Raw genomic sequence first — 18,092 nt, 5'->3', positions numbered from 1 at the left:
CTTTTGGTTCATTTCAGTGTTAAAACGATATTATCAGTCCAAGTAACCGTTTAGTTAACATTGTTATGCGAGATATTCATAGATGGAAAGTGAAACTATATCCTGTCATGAAAACATGCCAAGCTTCCTGAGGGCGAAAATGGTGGTCAGTCTTGACAAGCAAAGGGGAAATTATCCACATTTAGGTAGGGATAATGCCATTTAAGCATTTTAACCTTAATACCTCATGCATAAACTTTATTGATAACATAGAGTATTGATTTGTCTGTCAGATTCATGAGGTGATGTTTACGGTTGTTCTTGGTCTCTTTTTAAATACCTTCGAGCGTGGAAGTCTAATACATTCGGCTTTGAAGAATTTACATTTTACTCTGTGTTTTGGTAAGAGAACGGTACGTTGAATTTACTTCACACAGGCAAGAGTGTTTTAACAGAATCTGCAGTAAAAAATGTCATCATTCTGTGCTGTGCACGCTTGTGCCATGCGCCGTAAAACACCCTCAGTCACCATGTGCGTAATTCTGGACTAATCCACTAAACCTGATAAAAAGATAATTATGTATTAAACATGGCACGTTAAAATGAAACTAAACGTATAGCACGAACGTCTCCTTGAAACTGCATGCATCGTTTGAATCTCAGTAGCAACTTGAATCACCGGTTTAACTGGTCATTGAAATGTTGAAAATGGTACTAAAGGGTTTAAAAAGCAGGCTAATCTTATTCATCTAGAAATATCTAAATATATAGTGCATTTTTATATTTTGTGTTGTTATTCAGGCAAATGTGACTCGTGCAGCAGGTCTGGTTGGCACGATGCACAATATCAGTCATAACGTAACGGAATTATTAATATATTCTGATATTGATTGTCTTATTTTTTGCATAATAACGTAATCTCTTTTATTTGCTTTTAGTTGGGTTATTTTAATATATGAAAAAAAAAATTAAAAGAATGAAATTAAATTCAAATACAAAACTTTACCATTGCGTAACCATAGTTTGTGCCGTTGTCACTACAGTTCTTGTTAATATTGTAAAATCTCAATAAATCAATATGACTTAGGACAAGTTCTTGCGCAAAAAAAAAAAAAAAAAAAAAAAAAGCTGGACGCTGCGCAACAGAACGCAGGTGTCTCGAGACGCGTTTTAAAGGTTGACGTTTGACAGGGCGTCTAAAAAACGCGTTGCTCCTGCACGAGCGAGGCACCACGCATATAAATACAATTGAAAAACAGCGTAATGGTGGCTAAACCAAGTTACCACAGTTTGACATAATAGCAATAACTGTAGTAACAATAGTTGTTTTCTGGAAACTATGGTTACCATGGTACTTTTTAAAGAAGTCAACCAACCTAATTCTCCCCTGAATGTTGAATTATTTTTGCTGAGCTCTATTTTCTCATGAAGAAATGTTACATGTAATATCCATGAGGAGTTTTGTCTTTGTTTTTTAATCAACAGGTGTGAACAGATGACCAGTTATTCAGTGCAGTTTACTGTCAGCTCCTGCAGCTGACTCTTACAAATAATCTTTTTTTAAAGACACTACTCAAATGTATTGGTACGGGACACACAGGATCTTAATTGAGGAAATAATATTCATATACTACTAGCTTTCTGGAAGTGGAAACAGCTTGCTCTAGGGAACTGGACATACTTAATTTTGAACTTAAACACAGAAAAGTGGATTTCCTGGGAGGTACTCTATCCTGTGGCAACATGGGGAACAGCTGGGACTGTTGTGGACGAAAAAGCCCATGTGACCACACAGAGGATGAGACTAAGGGTTTACTACACAACTCTGAATCAAAGACATCAACCAAGGCCGGAACAGAAGTCGGCATCAGTCCAACCTCAGAAGAGGAGGAAAGGTAACTTATTTATCTTATTTATTTGGTTCATTTTTACTGTAACAATCTTCCATGTTGTTATACACTTGTAAACTATTATTGTTTCCCTGAAGTTCACTTTTAAATATTAGTCAAGGTTTATTGCAGACGTTAAAAAAATGTTCATGACCATACAGTACATTACAGTACATAGGATATCAAACTAGGAAAATTCTGTTTTCCATATACTCTGTTCCATTTAACAGCTGCCTTTAAAGGGATAGTTCACCAAAAAAATAAATAAATTCTCTCATCATTTACTCACCCTCATGCCATCCCAGATGTGTACAACTTTCCCTCTTCTGCTGAACGCAAATGAAGATTTTTAGAAGAATATGTCAGTTCTGTAGGTCCTTACGATGCAAGTGAATGGTGACCAGATCTTTGAAGCTCCAAAAATCACATAAAAGCAGCATAAAAGTAACCCTTAAGACTCCAGTGGTTAAATCCACACCTTCAGAAGTGAGATGATAGGTGTGAGTGAGAAACATATGCATATTTAAGTCCTTTTTACTATAAATCTTTAACTATTAACTAAATCTTTATGCTGCCTTTATATGCTTTCTGGAGCTTCAAAAGATCCGGCCACCATTTACTTGCATTGTATCGACCTAAAAAGCTGAGATCTTCTTCTTAAAATCTTCGTTTATGATCTGCAGAAGAAAGAAAGTCATATATCTGGGGTGGCATGAGGGTGAGTAAGTGATGAGAGAAATTTCATTTTTGGGTGAACTATCCCTTTAACATAAATGTATTTCAAATGTCTCAACAGGCATGAAGAAGAAACAAAACCAGGGCTGGATGTAGTGGTTGTAACCAAGCAGCCAACTCTAAAAGTTCAAACTCTTAAAGCACAGAGTTCTTACTCGACAACAATATCAATGTTACAAACAGAAGCCTCTGTTGCTGCTGAAGTTAATCACAATGTCCCGCCTAAAACGATATTGGCACCAGAAGAGATGGCCATCCTAACTATAGAAACGACAGAGGCATCAATAGAGGCTGGCAGCTCAGCTATAGAAACGACAGAAACAAAGAATGCAGTCATACAAGAGATTGAAAACATTACTGCCAAAGTCTCAGAGGTTCCTCAAGACACAACTGAAGCACCTGTGAAGCCTGTTGCCTCACCAGCGAAAGAAGACCTCAGGGGTCAGCATGAGTCGCTTGAAAAAGTAGACATCACAGCAGTGCCGACAGATGATGCAGGTGTTACTGCAACAAGTCCAGACTCCACAGTTGCACCTGTTGAGGAGGTAGCTGTTGAGGAAACAGCTGTTAAGGAGGCACCTGTTGTTCTGGTAGATTCCGAGAAGAACTCCTCTGAACCAGAAACACTTGTGGAGATCTCAGATGAAAAGGAAATGATCCGAACTGAGGAACTGAAAGACACCATTGATGTAAAACATGATGAGGCTGGCCCAGTTCTTAATGACACAGGAGATATTTTAGCAGTAGAGAACAACAGCACAGAACCTGACTCATGCATTTTAGGTCAGGCAAATGAGTTGGATGTTTTTGAGAAAAGTGTTACTGACGTGACCGCAGAAGAAGAGCTCACTAAGGAGGCAGTAACTGAAGTGGAAGAGAAACTTTTAGGGTATTCCCATTCTGAGATGTGTGAATTGAAGCAAGAAAACTCTGAAGTCTCTGAATCTCAGGAACATTCATCCTCCCTAGTGGTAGATATTACAAATGGATTCTCTTCTGGCTTTGAGAATGGTGTAGTGAAGGACTCTAGCAATCTAAAAAGTGAGAAAGAATTTATTGCTGATGTCACCGTTGTGAAAGGGGTGCCTCAAAAAGAAGATACAATCCAGAAACCTAGTGAGAAGCTCTTAGATGTTGAGATTGAGGAACAACTGTCATCTGAAACCTCTACACATATTCACAGGTAATTAAAAAAAATGGAATCATAGTTAACAGAGAAATTATTGACATTAATAATGGCTTTCTGCAATACTTGATTCTGATTGGTCAATCACTTCTTATTACATGGCTGGATAATGCACAGTCTGCTGGTCATTATCACAAAATAAACCCATTGAGGGTGATACAAAACCCCTCCATTTCATATTGGGGTCATGATAACTCTTTCAGACTTAATTATTAGTAGGTTTGGGAACCGAGAAATGGTTCTTGTTCAGAACAGATTGCAAATTTGTAAACATACCAGGCCGAAATCGTTTGATTTTCATGACTTTCAGTTCTGTTAATGGTTCCCAATCTTTAAATGCTCTGACAGTGTTTCCTGCTGTAGAGGTCGACCGATAGTGGATTTTGCCAATACCATTAACTAAGGTGGTGGGAAAAGGCAGATCGATTAATTGGCCAATAGTTTTTTTTTATTTTTTATTTATTGATTTATGCAAAGATAAAAAAATGATTGGCCTTTCATTGCTATGACAAGCTCAGACATAGAGGCTACAAGAGTCCAAAATCAATAAAACCCAAGATGTAGTTTAATTCAATTAAAATCCCAATAATAACCCAAAAAAAAAAAAAAAAAAAATAGATTTGGTGCACAGCGCTGGACTTTTTACTATAAACAAGCCCAAAATACACCAGGGACTCTTATTTTGAAATGACAGAGACAGGGTTCTTACAAGGTGCTTAAAGTACTTGAAACTGGCTTTTTCAAATTGAAGTCCTAGAAAACCCTTGAATATAGCCATTTTTACCAAGAGGTGCTTAAAAAGTTATTGAATTATAGAAAATCTTAAAATACATTGCTTAAATCACTTAATAAATGAAATGTATTTATTTATTTTCGGAAAAACACGATGACAGACCGCTAGACCGCTGCTGAAGTAGGCAGCACATAGAGGGCGCTGTCACGTGGCACCTGTTACTTTGGCAGCGCTATTCAGAATCGGCCAATCACAATCAAATGTTACTGGAGGATTAAAAAAATATATATTTTATAGATACTGCTGTTGCAGATTTAACAAGTATGAATCCTTGCAACTATCAGTTTTAATTACAATTTACACTCCAGAGTGAAAAAATTAGATGAGATGTAAAACGTTTTGAATGATTTGAATGCAGATCAATGGCGGATTCAGTTTTGTGAGCCATCTAGTGCCTCCTGCTGTAAAGAAAGCTTTGTGTCTCACAAAATTGGTTATTTCTGACAACATTTGTGTCAGTATCAAAATATGTTGACAAAGTCATGTCCCTTGACTTTTTAGTCATAAAAATGCTTTCAAATAGCAAAAAATAAAAAAAATAAACTTTTTTTTTTATAATTTTATAACCTAACCTTTAATGATATGAAATGGCTTGCATTAGTGTAAGGCCGAACAAGTGTGCAAAAAAGCAAAACAAAATTATTATTAATAATTTAAATAATTTTAAAAAAGTGTTTGATTTCATGGCATTGGTATTATCAATGTTAAAACCTTTTTTGTATGTTTAACAAAAAAATGTATACAAAAAAAGTTGTGGAAAATAATTATAATTAAGGTCAAATTTCAGAGGCTGCTTAAATATGCATATAGTGATTTTTCCCAGCATGTTTAAAAAGTGATTAATTCACATTTTATCTAATATTTTCACACAAAAAATTTGGTGTTGTAACCCATTTAACCCTCATAAGTGTTAACTTGCTTTGTTCGTGAAACAAATTAAATAATAAAAGAAAGAACAACAGTCAAGTTGTCCTTTATGAATAAAAATTAATGTCAACATGTTACAAAATGTTTACCCTCAGCGTTTATAGGTAAAAACTGAACTAAATGGAAAATTTAAAAAAAGTTGTAAAGTCAACATTTCTTGACAATGACCCATTTGCAGTTTGGGTCAGTTCCTCACATAAATCTGTTGTGTGACTTTAGAAAACATGAAACACAGCACATGTCATATGGACTACTGTTTACCGACCCACTTATTCACTTTTGTTGGAAAGCGAAGTGTGTTTTAAGGGAGCACACTACAATTGCAAATCAGTTTCGTCATGAATGAACCAAGAATTGTTACTATGAGAATATGTAGTTAAAGATGCTCATTGTTGTACTTGTAATAAGTGGTGTTTTATAAAAATAAATTAAATGAATGGTTAAAATTTTATTTAAAATTAACAAAAATAATAATGACATCTCGAGCATAGTCCTTTAAAACTAATAAAAATGTGCTTGAAAAGTCCTTGAATTTAAATTTGAAGCATCTGTATGAACCCTGCAGAGACTTGGCTCCATTACAATGCTCTGAAGTATTTATTTGTTAAATTACTCTTTTTATAGCCTGTATATTCACCAGATGTAGTGTTGTGTTTATATATTCTATATATATATATAATATATATATATATATATATATATATATATTCACCAGATGAGGTTTAATGAGGATAAATAAGTAAGGTTTATTATAATTCACAAGATATGAAGTCAAAGACACGATGGTAAGAGCTGATGATGGGGCACATTTCCTGGTAATTGCATTTTTCTTTGCATGTCCTCGCTTCAATTTAGAACACTTGATTATCTTATCAATATAACAATATGCATTGAAGTGGGGGCAAAATATATGGATGAATATTGTTATGAATGAATGAATGAATATTGATGAAAGATTTAACAGCAAACCCCATGAGGTGCCCATGACTGTTTTTATTTCACCTCTAGAGGCTGCTCTGTAGTCAAGTCGCTCTAACTGTAGAATCCTCTGGCAGCAGTGACAGAGGAACATGGAGGAATAAAAAAACAAAAAACAATCAGCACAAATGAATCAGTAAAACTGATATATCTGGCTGCCTCTATCCTGCAGTGTAATTCAGCAGTAGCGCAAACCCTCTGCTGAATCAATGCTACTGAATAAACGTGTGACCAGTGTAGTTCGATTCCTGAACAAATGACTCTTGTGAGTACTCTTTTTTAGTAAATCAAAAAACATATACATCAGGAATCGGAAACAGAATCATTAAATTCCTTACAATTCCCATCCCATATTCATTATCTTTGAATGTCTTCAGAAAAACAAAAGTTTTATTACTTGTTTTAGTTGCAAAATATTATTAACAAAAAATTCTGCAGGCTGTGTGGGCCAAATGTTTTCATTTTGGGATGATATTTTCCTACCGATCTGGAATTGGTTGTCATCGTCTTCATTGTATATGTGAAGGTGTGGATAAGACTCTTTTTTTTTTTTTCTTTTTTTTTTTTACTAGCACTGTTAAAAAGGACATATCTGAAGTCAAAGATTTTGTGACAGACAGGAATGAAAAGGTTACAGACCAGGTGCAGGAGGCTACAGAACCCAATCAAAATGGCCTTGACTCCACATGTTCCTCTGTGCCCTCAAGTCCCATTGAGAAAACCAGACCCACTAAGTCAAGGAGGTTAGTACTTCCTGCTGTCCATCATTCTTACCACTAGGTAGTGATGGGGAGTCGACTCCAGAAAGAGTCAGAGTCGACTCTGATACAGGAATTGATTCTTTTGTTCGACTCAGTAACTTTATGAACAGGACATTGTGATTGGCTCAAAATAATGAACTGGTGTTCTTAAGAACCAATCACATCCTCTACAAACACCTATTGGTTGGTGGGACACTATGGGGTTATTTTTGTTTCATATTAATATAAAAATGGAAAGAGATTTACAAATAAAAAGTTGGTTCACAAATAAATTGAATGAGATCCACAAATATATGTTAGACTTTTCACAAAAATAAAGTGAATTCACAAATAAATAAAGTGAATTCACAAATAAATAAAATGAGGTTTGCAGATAAAAAATAAAAAAAAGATTTACAAATAAATTTAACTCACAAACACAATACTGCCCAGCATTCATTTGTGAATTGTGTGCATTTATTTGTGGATCGCTTCCTGTGCATTTGTGGATCGCAGCATACATTTGTGGATTCTGAAACATTTCTAGTTGAAAGATGTTCACACAAATCCACAAATAGGTGGACTCCACCCACTGTCTACTCAAGCCAATCAGTTAACAGCCATATTACTCTGACCCTGAGCCATTGAAAAAGAGAGTTGCGACACTCTTTGATCTCGCCGACACGTGATCACGTGGTTCATGTAGCTCTCAATATTTCCAAACAAATCCGCGCTGTCAACCAGTTTGAATGGTTTTCGGTGGGACAGATAGCAGCACCAACTAGATTTACAGCAATTTTCTGTATATTAACATATAATGTCCATTGGTTACTGGTGTATCATTTATATGTCTGCTACTTTATTATTATTATTTACATTTATTTATATTATATTACCGTATAACACTAGGCAGCAGTATTGTGAAGCAGAGCTAGAAATGGCTATGTTAGCTACCGTACTGTAGCCTACTGAAGACTATTGTTTTACTTTACATTTAACGTTAGACTGTTTAAGTAAATGGGACTTGTTAAACACGTTCTTTTATTAATTAGCCCACATTACAATTTACTACATTGACTATACTTATATTTATAGTACTCGATGCAGCCACACCAGCAACTGCTCAATTTAAGCCAAGAAAGGAGTTTGGTCAATAGTACAGAATATACAAGGCAACCAATTGCATTCAATAAAACATTTTATTATACAGTATGTCCAGTGAGAGGGTAAAGGTTGTTCCCCCACCCATGGTCTTCCACTCCTGTTATTTGTAGTGTTAGATCCGGTGATCTAGATCAGTGGTCTTCAACCCTGGTCCTCGAGTACCCCCTGCCCTGCATGTTTTATATGATTCCCTCTTCCAACACACCTGATTCAAATGAATGGGTTGTTATCAGTCTTCTGCAGAGCTTGATGACAACCAGGTAATTTGAATCAGGTGTATGGGTGTGAATGATGTTAAAACTTTCGTAAGTTTGTGTAGTATTACATCAATGCAAGCGACGGTGGTTGGAGAAGTGGATTCTCCCAATTTGTCTGATTTCTGTGACAATGAAATGATTTCCGACCCAGCCTGTTTCTTGTTATTTTCCCTCTTAAAATTGGATATGAGCAGCAACTAGGGAATGACGTTGTTACCAGTCATTTTAAGGTAAAGTTATGTAATGTCTTAAATATGAACAGTGCTAAAATTGCACTGTTATAATAGCAGGAGTTTATGTCTTCATATCACACATTTTAAAAACTCTTAAGAGAAAATAAAAACTAAATTGACTGTGCGATTAAAGACTGCAATCTTCACAGGGCCATCGCCAGAACTTATGGAATAGGAAACGCTAATAAATTACTGGTAAGCTAGTGAGATTTTATCAAAGCAATAACCACACCAATATATCTTAATTAAACACACTGCTATTTAATCTGTTGTGGTCGAGACTGTAGAGTTTAAAATGCTGCCGTTTTAAAATTTTCACCATACGTTCCATAAAAAAGCGATTTCACGTACCATACTGAATGTTCTATTTAAAAACAACGGTCCAAATTGATTGTTTTTATTTTATTACATCTCCATAATATGCCTATTAATAGTTATTGAAGTGAATCGAGCAAGAAAATATGTGTGATTTGTTTTTCCATCGGCATGGAAGCCATCTAGACTAAAACAAGCTTCTCCTGCCCCACTCACATTAGCGTTTGGATTTGGGTAGGAGAAACTGACTAGCAGTTACAGAAAAACTTCAGCTTTGTCACAGAGCGGCAATCGGACGCAATAAGCAGTGGATTGAGTGAGCTATATACGAGTGAAAATTAAACTATGATTTTTACAATTCCACTGATTTTCCGCTCATGCCTGACAAACAGTTTTGTGGGTGAAAATATGTCACATGGGAAAGCACTGCCCACTAATGGCCATCCCTGGTGATGGCCCTGAATTTTGAAACTATCCTGATTGAAAATAAATGGAGTCAAAGAGTCGATTCCATTGACTCTAGCTGCTGGAGTCCGGAATCGTGGTCGACTCCAAAAAACTCGAAATCGAGCACCCCTACCACTAGGTGGAGCAAAACACTCAGTTTACCAGCTCAAGTTCATGTAAGTACTTAGAGAGGTGCAGCTGTCACTTTGCCATGTCAACACACTAACAGCACAACCACACTTGTAATAATATCATAATGATAAATTGGCAAAAGGGGAGGCAAAAGACGAGGTTTAGTGTAACAATACTGTGTCAACGTTAGTTACAATGGCCAGATTGTCTGCTTCCTGTGAGTAATGCCATTAATATTCTAATGTATTCTTACTGTGTTTACATGGTGTTTTTTTTTTTTTAATAATTCCTCAAGACAGTTGCTGCCCGAACAGCATTCCTTTCAATCTGATTGTATATGATTGAGGGAGAATATGGTTACCTTTGGCCTACATGTAGACTGAATATTTCTTCTATTTAGATGCCGGCCTTGAGGTTTTTTCTTTATTCTTGTTTTATTTCACATTTAATTTTTTAACCCTGTTATCAAAATTTGGGACATGCCTGAATACAATTAAAAATAAAACCTAATTTGTGATTCACTTCTCAATTTACAAACATTAATGAAATGCATACAGTAAGTATATATATATATATATATATATATATATATATATATATACACACACACACACACACAGAGTTGAAGTCAGAAGTTTACATACACTTAGGTTGAAGTCATTAAAACTAATTTTTTAACAACTCCACATATTTAATATTAGCAAACTATAGTTTTGGCAAGTCGTTTAGGACATCAACTTTGTGCATGACATGAGTAATTTTTCCAGCAGTTGTTTACAGACAGATTGTTTCACTTTTAATTGACTATATCACAATTCCAGTGGGTCAGAAGTTTACATACAGTAAGTTAATTGTACCTTAAAGCAGCTAGGAAAATTCCAGAAAATAATGTCATGCCTTTCGGCAATTAGCCAATTAGCTTCTGATAGGCTAATTGGAGTCAATTGGAGGTGTACCTGTGGATGTATTTTAAGGCCTACCTTCAAACTCAGTGCCTCTTTGCTTGACATCATAGGAAAATCAAAAGAAATCAGCCAAGACCTCAGAAAAAAAAATAAAAAATATTGTGGACCTCTACAAGTCTGGAGCAATTTCCAAACGCCTGAAGGTACCACATTCATCTGTACAAACAATAGTTTAAAAACCATGGGACCACGCAGCCATCATTCCGCTCAGGAAGGAGACACATTCTATCTCCTAGAGATGAACGTAGTTTGGTGCGAAAAGTCCAAATCAATCCCAGAACAACAGCAAAGGACCTTGTGAAGATGCTGGAGGAAACTAGGGATGTGTGGAATGACTAATTTTAATTTAAATGAAACTTTTGGAATCAACTATTCTAAAATGAAACCAACCTTCAGAAAACAGTAAAAAAAAAAAAAAAAGTTTATGTGACCCATTTCAAATACTTAATCTATCCCAAATCAGACACTAAATTCCGCTAAAGGGGCATTTATCTGCGACGTGCTCGCCTGCGTTATCATCATTATACATTAAATATAGCACATTCACCTTTAGCAAAAACAGGTTTATTTATTGAAAACAATTAAATGAATAGTGCAGAACCAATAGCGCAACCCAAATAGTCTGTTCTAAATGGAATTCACCAAGTAAAATTTACTTAACATATTAAAACAGTCAGGACATTGTTGAAAATAATTAACAGGTAGGCTAAGCCAAATCTACAAGAGAGAAAAAATGCACTGAAAAGTTGTTTGTATTTCACAACGTGCAGTCATGCATTGGCCATTGATTTAATATGACAGCTATTTTGTAAAGAACGTTAACCAATAACAGTTACTGTATTCTAAACATGACGTGCACACAGAAGAAAAGAGCAGTCGGCACCTCGTTAAAAATAGCCTTCTTAATCAGCAGAAACAGTCATTTTCTAGGCTACTTACTCAAAAGCATAAATGTTTTGATGAGCAAAATTAACACATCAACATGGTCCGGTGAAGACTCACCTGAGGCGGCTATTCTGCGCTTGAGAAAGCCTGATCGGTGGGGAATTAACTTATAAGCACGTATAGATTTAAAGAAGACTCAAATGTGAAAACATCCGACTTTCAAGCCATCTGCTTCCCACACCACCACCGAAGTGATTTCATAGCTTCTTAACTGAGTTTGCTTGTCTAGCAAGAGGACATTTTCCTGCGCACTGCGAGTGAGAGAGGTAAGAAGCACGTGCAGCCTGTAGTGAAATTCAACTTTGTATCTGCTCCAGATATCCTCTTTTTTTTCAATAATATTTTCATTATTAATTATATTTAAAATGAGTATCATTAATATGACAGTAAGTGCAGCCTCTATAAACTATAAAGCCAGACGTAAATGTATAAAAATGTTGAACAGTTTAATGGGAAAAAATATTAACCGACTAGTGATTCCAGTGTCGACTAGCAGCATCAGAACCATTTAATTCACTAGTCTCACACATCTCTTGAGCAAACAGGTAGACAAGTATCTATATCCACAGTAAAACGAGTCCTATATCGACACAAACTGAAAGGCTGCTCAGCAAGAAGCCACTGCTCCAAAACCGCCAAAAAAACAAAAACAGACTACCGTTTGAAAGTGCACATGGGGACAAAGATCTTACTTTTTGGAGAAATGTCCACTGGTCTGATGAAACAAAAATGTAACTGTTTGGCCATAATGATCATTGTTATGTTTGGAGGAAAAGGGTGAGGCTTGCAAGACAAAGAACACCATCCCAACTGTGAAGTATGGGAGTGGCAGCATCATGTTGTGGGGGTGCTTTGCTGCAGGAGGGACTGATGCACTTCACAAAATAGATGGCATCATGAGGAAGGAAAATGATGTGAATATATTGAAGCAACATCTCAAAACATCAGTCAGAAAGTTAAAGCTCGTCGCAATTGGGTCTTCCAAATGGACAATGACCCCAAGCATACCTCCAAAGTTGTGGCAAAATGGCTTAAGGACAACAAAGTCATGGTATTGGATCACAAAGCCCCGACGTCAGTCAGAGCAGAAGAAGCGTGTGCGAGCAAGGAGGCCTACAAACCTGACACAGTTACTCCAATTCTGTCTGGAGGAATGGGCTAAAATTCCAGCAACTTATTGTGAGAAGCTTGTGGAAGGCTACCCAAAACGTTTGACCCAAGTTAAACAATTTAAAGGCAATGCTACCAAATACCAATTAAGTGTATGTAAACTTCTGACCCACTGGGAATGTGATGAAAGAAATAAAAGCTGAAATAAATAATTCTCTACTATTATTCTGACATTTCACATTCTTAAAATAAAGTAGTCATCCTAACTGACCTAAGACGGGGAATGCTTTCTATGATTAAATGTCAGGAATTGTGAAAAACTTATTTGGCTAAGATGTACATATGTAAACTTCTGACTTCAACTGTGTACATATATATATATATATATATATATATATATACACACACACACACACACTGGCGGCCAAAAGTTTGGAATAATTTTTAAAAGATTTTGCTCTTATGGAAAGAAATTGGTAATTTTAGTGGCATTCAACTGGTCACAATGTGTCAGTCATATACAATATTGTCAGGACATTAATAACGTGAAAAATTACTATTACAATTTGAAAAAAATACATTTCAGAACTTCTTTATCTATTTCAAAGAGATCTCATCAAAAAAAATCCTTCACGTGCAGCAATGACAGCTTTGCAGATCCTTGGCATTCTAGCTCTCAGTTTGTCCAGATACTCAGGTGACATTTCACCCCACGCTTCCTGTAGCACTTGCCATAGATGTGGCTGTATTTTCGGGCACTTCTCACACACCTTACAGTCTAGCTGATCCCACAAAAGCTCAATGGGGTTAAGATCCATAACACTCTTTTCCAATTATCTGTTGTCCAATGTCTGTGTTTCTTTGCCCACTCTAACCTTTTCTTTTTGTTTTTCTGTTTCAAAAGTGGCTTTTTCTTTGCAATTCTTCCCATAAGGCCTGCACCCCTGAGTCTTCTCTTTACTGTTGTACATGAAACTGGTGTTGAGCGGGTAGAATTCAATGAAGCTGTCAGCTGAGGACATGTGAGGCGTATATTTCTCAAACTAGAGACTCTGATGTACTTATCCTCTTGTTTAGTTGTACATCTGGCCTTCCACATCTCTTTCTGTCCTTGTTAGAGCCATTTGTCCTTTGTCTTTGAAGACTGTAGTGTACACCTTTATATTAAATAATTAGTTTTTTTGGCAATTTCAAGCATAGTATAGCCTTCTTTCCTCAAAACAATGATTGACTGACGAGTTTCTAGAGAAAGCTGTTTCTTTTTTGCTATTTTTGACCTAATATTGACCTTAAGACATGCCAGTCTATTGCATACTGTGGCAACTCAAAAACAAACACAAAGACAATGTTACGCTTCATTTAATGAACCAAATATCTTTCAGCGGTGTTTGATATAATGACAAGTGATTTTCTAGTACCAAATTAGCAATTTAGCATGATTACTCAAGGATAAGGTGTTGGAGTGATGGCTGCTGGAAATGGGGCCCGTTTAGATTTGATCAAAAATGACTTTTCAAATAGTGATGGTGCTGTTTTTTACATCAGTAATGTCCTGACTATACTTTGTGATCAGTTGAATGCCACTTTGGTGAATTAAAGTACCAATTTCCTTCCGAAACAGCAGAATCTGTACATTATTCCAAACTTTTGGCTGCCTGTGTGTGTATGTGTGTGTGTGTGTGTGTGTGTGTGTGTGTGTATATATATATATATATATATATATATATATATATATATATATATATATATATATATATATTCACAGTGTATATATACAGGGTTTGGAGGGTTACTTTTGAATTGTATTCCACTACAGATTACAGAATGCATGCTGTAAAATGTTATTTGTAACATATTCCATTAGATTACTCAAGGTCAGTAACATATTCTAAATACTTTGGATTACTTCTTCAGCACTGGTAGATTTTTTTTTCACTATTTTTAACTTTTTAAAGTTAAAACTGCCAGTACAGGAAAAATACATTCTCTGAAAAAACCTAAATATCTTATGCAGTGTTGTTTCTAAAACAAGATAAATCAAATTGATCTTGTTTTAAGGATTTTTAAATATTTTTACAGGAAAACAATACAAAAATTATTATCAAGAATAAAATTTTTGCCATAATATCAAAGGTCTTACTAGAAAAAAAGAAATTATGATCCAACATGATCGTGACTGGTAACGTGCATGTAAAATGGCTAGAAATATCATTTTAGCTTAGCATAAAGCTGACAATTTACACAAGGTTTATTTCTATTTCTTCTGCCCCAAACTTACTCCAGACTTACTTCTCTGTCTGCTCGTATGAATGTAACACATCATAAGAAAGTGTTTCACCGCTGTTCAAATGCACTTTAATCGCATCACTTATATGTGTAAATGTTTTCCATCTGAAAGGACTAAATATTAAATGAAACAAATGACAATAAAATGCAAAGTAATCTCTTCAGTAATCAAAATACATTTTGAAAGTAACTGTATTCTAATTACCAATGATTTTAATTGTAGCTGTAGTGGAATACAGTTACTTGTATTTTGTATTTTAAATACGTAATTCCGTTACTCCCCAACCATGTGCATATATATACACAGTATATCATATTTTATTATGTTTTTCTTTTTCTTTTTCAATTGAATAATGGTAAATAAAACAATAAATAAAAAATGCCAGAATGGCATGGGCTGTAGAGCTTGAGAGATCAAAATATTTATTGATAATTTTTCTTTCATGATTGATCTTGAGGAATTCAATGAGAACTATAATTTGTAGTTACAGGCATTTGATGTGTTTAAAATTGAACATTTGATTAATTAAAAAAAATTCTAAAACATAACCCTATTCTTGGAGATTGCCCCATAACCACAGCAACCCTCTCCCATTCACAGTGATTCAGTTGCTGCTGAAGACACTGTAGAGGTCAAAGCTAATGTTATTGTGCTGACTGAGATGATATCACTGGAGGAAGTCGTAGAAGATGCTGCAGAAACTGAAGCTCAACAAACAGAAGAGAATAAGGAAAAGCAGGAAGAGAAAACTAGTGTTGCCCAGGAAAATGAAGGAATGGAAGACACCGAAAGCTCTGAGACCCAAAAAGGAGAGGTCCTTTTCAGCAGTCATAAAGTAGAGGTGGAGCTGGTACCTATAAGGGAGAGAGACAGGAGTGTGGAAGAAGATCCGAAGGTGAATGATGAGTATGTGTCACTCTTTCATTCAGTTGTTCCAGTAATATTGTTGGTTTGGAAGGCATGGAAGTGGACTATTGCCAACCATAGAAAATAACAGATGTGGACACAAGATGCTCTAGAAGCTATTGTTAATTGGGCAGATTAACAAGGCAAGTGGTGTAAATGCAGACAGTGACAGATTTAATCAATAAGGTACGAGAGGCTGTGCTAATTTGGTAATATAGTCACAGCTAAAGGCCTTTGTTAGGCACGCAACTCCTTCAGTTGTGACTGTATTCACAATGTAGAACATGTAAATTAATTTTATATATAAATGAAATTCTTTTGACTGCATAAAATGTTAAGGAGACAGACTTTCATAGACCTTATTCACGCTAGTGCCATCTTTGATTTTTAATGGGAATGAAAATGAGGCTGTGAGGGATAGACTTACCATCTCTTCAATGGGCTGTACTGCAGTTTAAAGTGTTTTTGGATCGTTCCGCGGACAAAACATTGATAAAATATCTGTCCAAGAACATTCAGTATACAAAGAACTCCAGACAACATGAGTTGTGGAAAACCAGATGTGATCTTGTAGCTTTATACAGCTTCATACCATTTGTGCCACTGAAGAGACTGTAAGTCTATCCCTCACTGCCTTGTTGTCATTCCCATTAAAAATCAAAGATGGCGCTAGAGTGAATAACATCTATTGCAATGTTATTTTAAGTAAAGTCATCCTATTTTAAAATGCCATCCTTCTGCTTGAAAATATAGTCCCTGACATGTAAGCCAAGGTAAATAGTTGGCCTCTGTGAATGCTGGGCAGGGATAAACAACCCAGATAGCACATATAGGCTATATATCCAAGATGTCTGTTTAAGAGCGTTTCACCTGGAAAGCATCACATTCTAATTGACATCTGATAAACATCTTAAAAAGAGCGGATTTACATACATTCTGAATCATAAATGTCTTAAAGACATCTGCTGAATATCCATTAGACATCCAGATGAAAACCCACACATCAAATAGACTTTTACATAATGTACATGTGCTGTCTTGGTCAGTAGTTAGTTAGAGATGATCAGGTGTTTTGAGTCATAGCTGTTACTATATAGTGTAGTTACAGCTTAGAGTACAGCTGCAACGATGTATTGACCAATCAGCTTCCAGAACCAGAAATATCCATTTCATAATAGTCAACATGGGACTTCCATATATGTGAACAACTGATTTAAAAAGAAACTGAAGGACTTGCCCTACATCATGAGTCATTATAATCTGGAAATGATATGTACACATACTTTTATGTAATAATTTTCCAACTAGACTTTGCATGACTGCTGGTCATAATGAACATTGTACAACATGCATAATAGCTGTCCTTTATTTCATAGGAGTACAGACCTGTATCTGGGAGCTGAGGAGATTGAAATGGGGGCCAGTGAAGACAAGCCATCAAAACCACTGCTGGAGCTCACAAGTATTAATACATTAATTTGTTCATGTCACTGTTTGTCTCTGCCATAGAATTGCTTTGTACATTGTTCCAGTGTACGCTTGAATTCATGAGCCACTGACACCAGAGCCGTACAATTAAAGACCCTATGGTCTCTTGACAGGCATAGTTTCTTTCTCATGTGATGTATTTACTATTGAAACGGGAAGTTTATGGGACCATTTTTTTTAAATGGCCAATAGGCTTTAGATTACGTCACAGCCTGGAATCATGATTTGCTACTTGCTAGTTAGAGGCACTTTGTATTGGGGGAGGGACATTCTCATTCTAGGGAGCATATGATTGGACAAAAATCTGAGTAGTGCAAGATGAGTCATCACTATTTTTGTTTTGTTTTCCCGGTAGAGAATAGCTATAATTTTTAATGAGCACTTCTGCTAAAATTTGATTTTGACATGTTTTACGTGTACACTACCATCTATATAGACCATTTCAAGCATGTAAACAATAACAAAGGAATTCGAATGCAACTATTCCTGAAATGTGAAAGAAATTTTAATAGGTGTATTAAAATGTTATGATTTATGTATTATTAACTTTGAGCTAGAAACTGCAGTATAAGAACAGCTATATATTGTGCTGATGTCCATCATGTTTTTCAAATCA

General features: G+C 35.7%; 1 protein-coding gene across 3 annotated transcripts in view; it reads left to right on the top strand.

The window, feature by feature from the left end:
* The first annotated feature begins 47 nt into the window (after positions 1 to 47).
* The window catches only part of LOC127434727 (uncharacterized), a 50,948-nt gene continuing 32,903 nt past the window's right edge, over positions 48 to 18,092 (top strand). For 2 of the 3 annotated variants that reach the window (XM_051687668.1, XM_051687667.1), the window contains exons 1-6: positions 48 to 185; positions 1,465 to 1,874; positions 2,665 to 3,786; positions 7,060 to 7,230; positions 15,683 to 15,988; positions 17,365 to 17,450. In XM_051687668.1, coding sequence (XP_051543628.1) covers positions 1,723 to 1,874; positions 2,665 to 3,786; positions 7,060 to 7,230; positions 15,683 to 15,988; positions 17,365 to 17,450 — 1,837 coding nt within the window. In that variant the 5' untranslated portion in view covers positions 48 to 185; positions 1,465 to 1,722. The remainder of the gene's footprint in view (positions 186 to 1,464; positions 1,875 to 2,664; positions 3,787 to 7,059; positions 7,231 to 15,682; positions 15,989 to 17,364; positions 17,451 to 18,092) is intronic. The other variant, XM_051687669.1, reaches the window with a different exon arrangement.

Source organism: Myxocyprinus asiaticus, chromosome 44 (assembly GCF_019703515.2).
Source record: "Myxocyprinus asiaticus isolate MX2 ecotype Aquarium Trade chromosome 44, UBuf_Myxa_2, whole genome shotgun sequence".
Taxonomy (NCBI): domain Eukaryota; kingdom Metazoa; phylum Chordata; class Actinopteri; order Cypriniformes; family Catostomidae; genus Myxocyprinus; species Myxocyprinus asiaticus.
The sequence above is the reverse complement of the archived record's forward strand: the minus strand, read 5'-3'. Positions and strand labels throughout refer to the sequence as shown.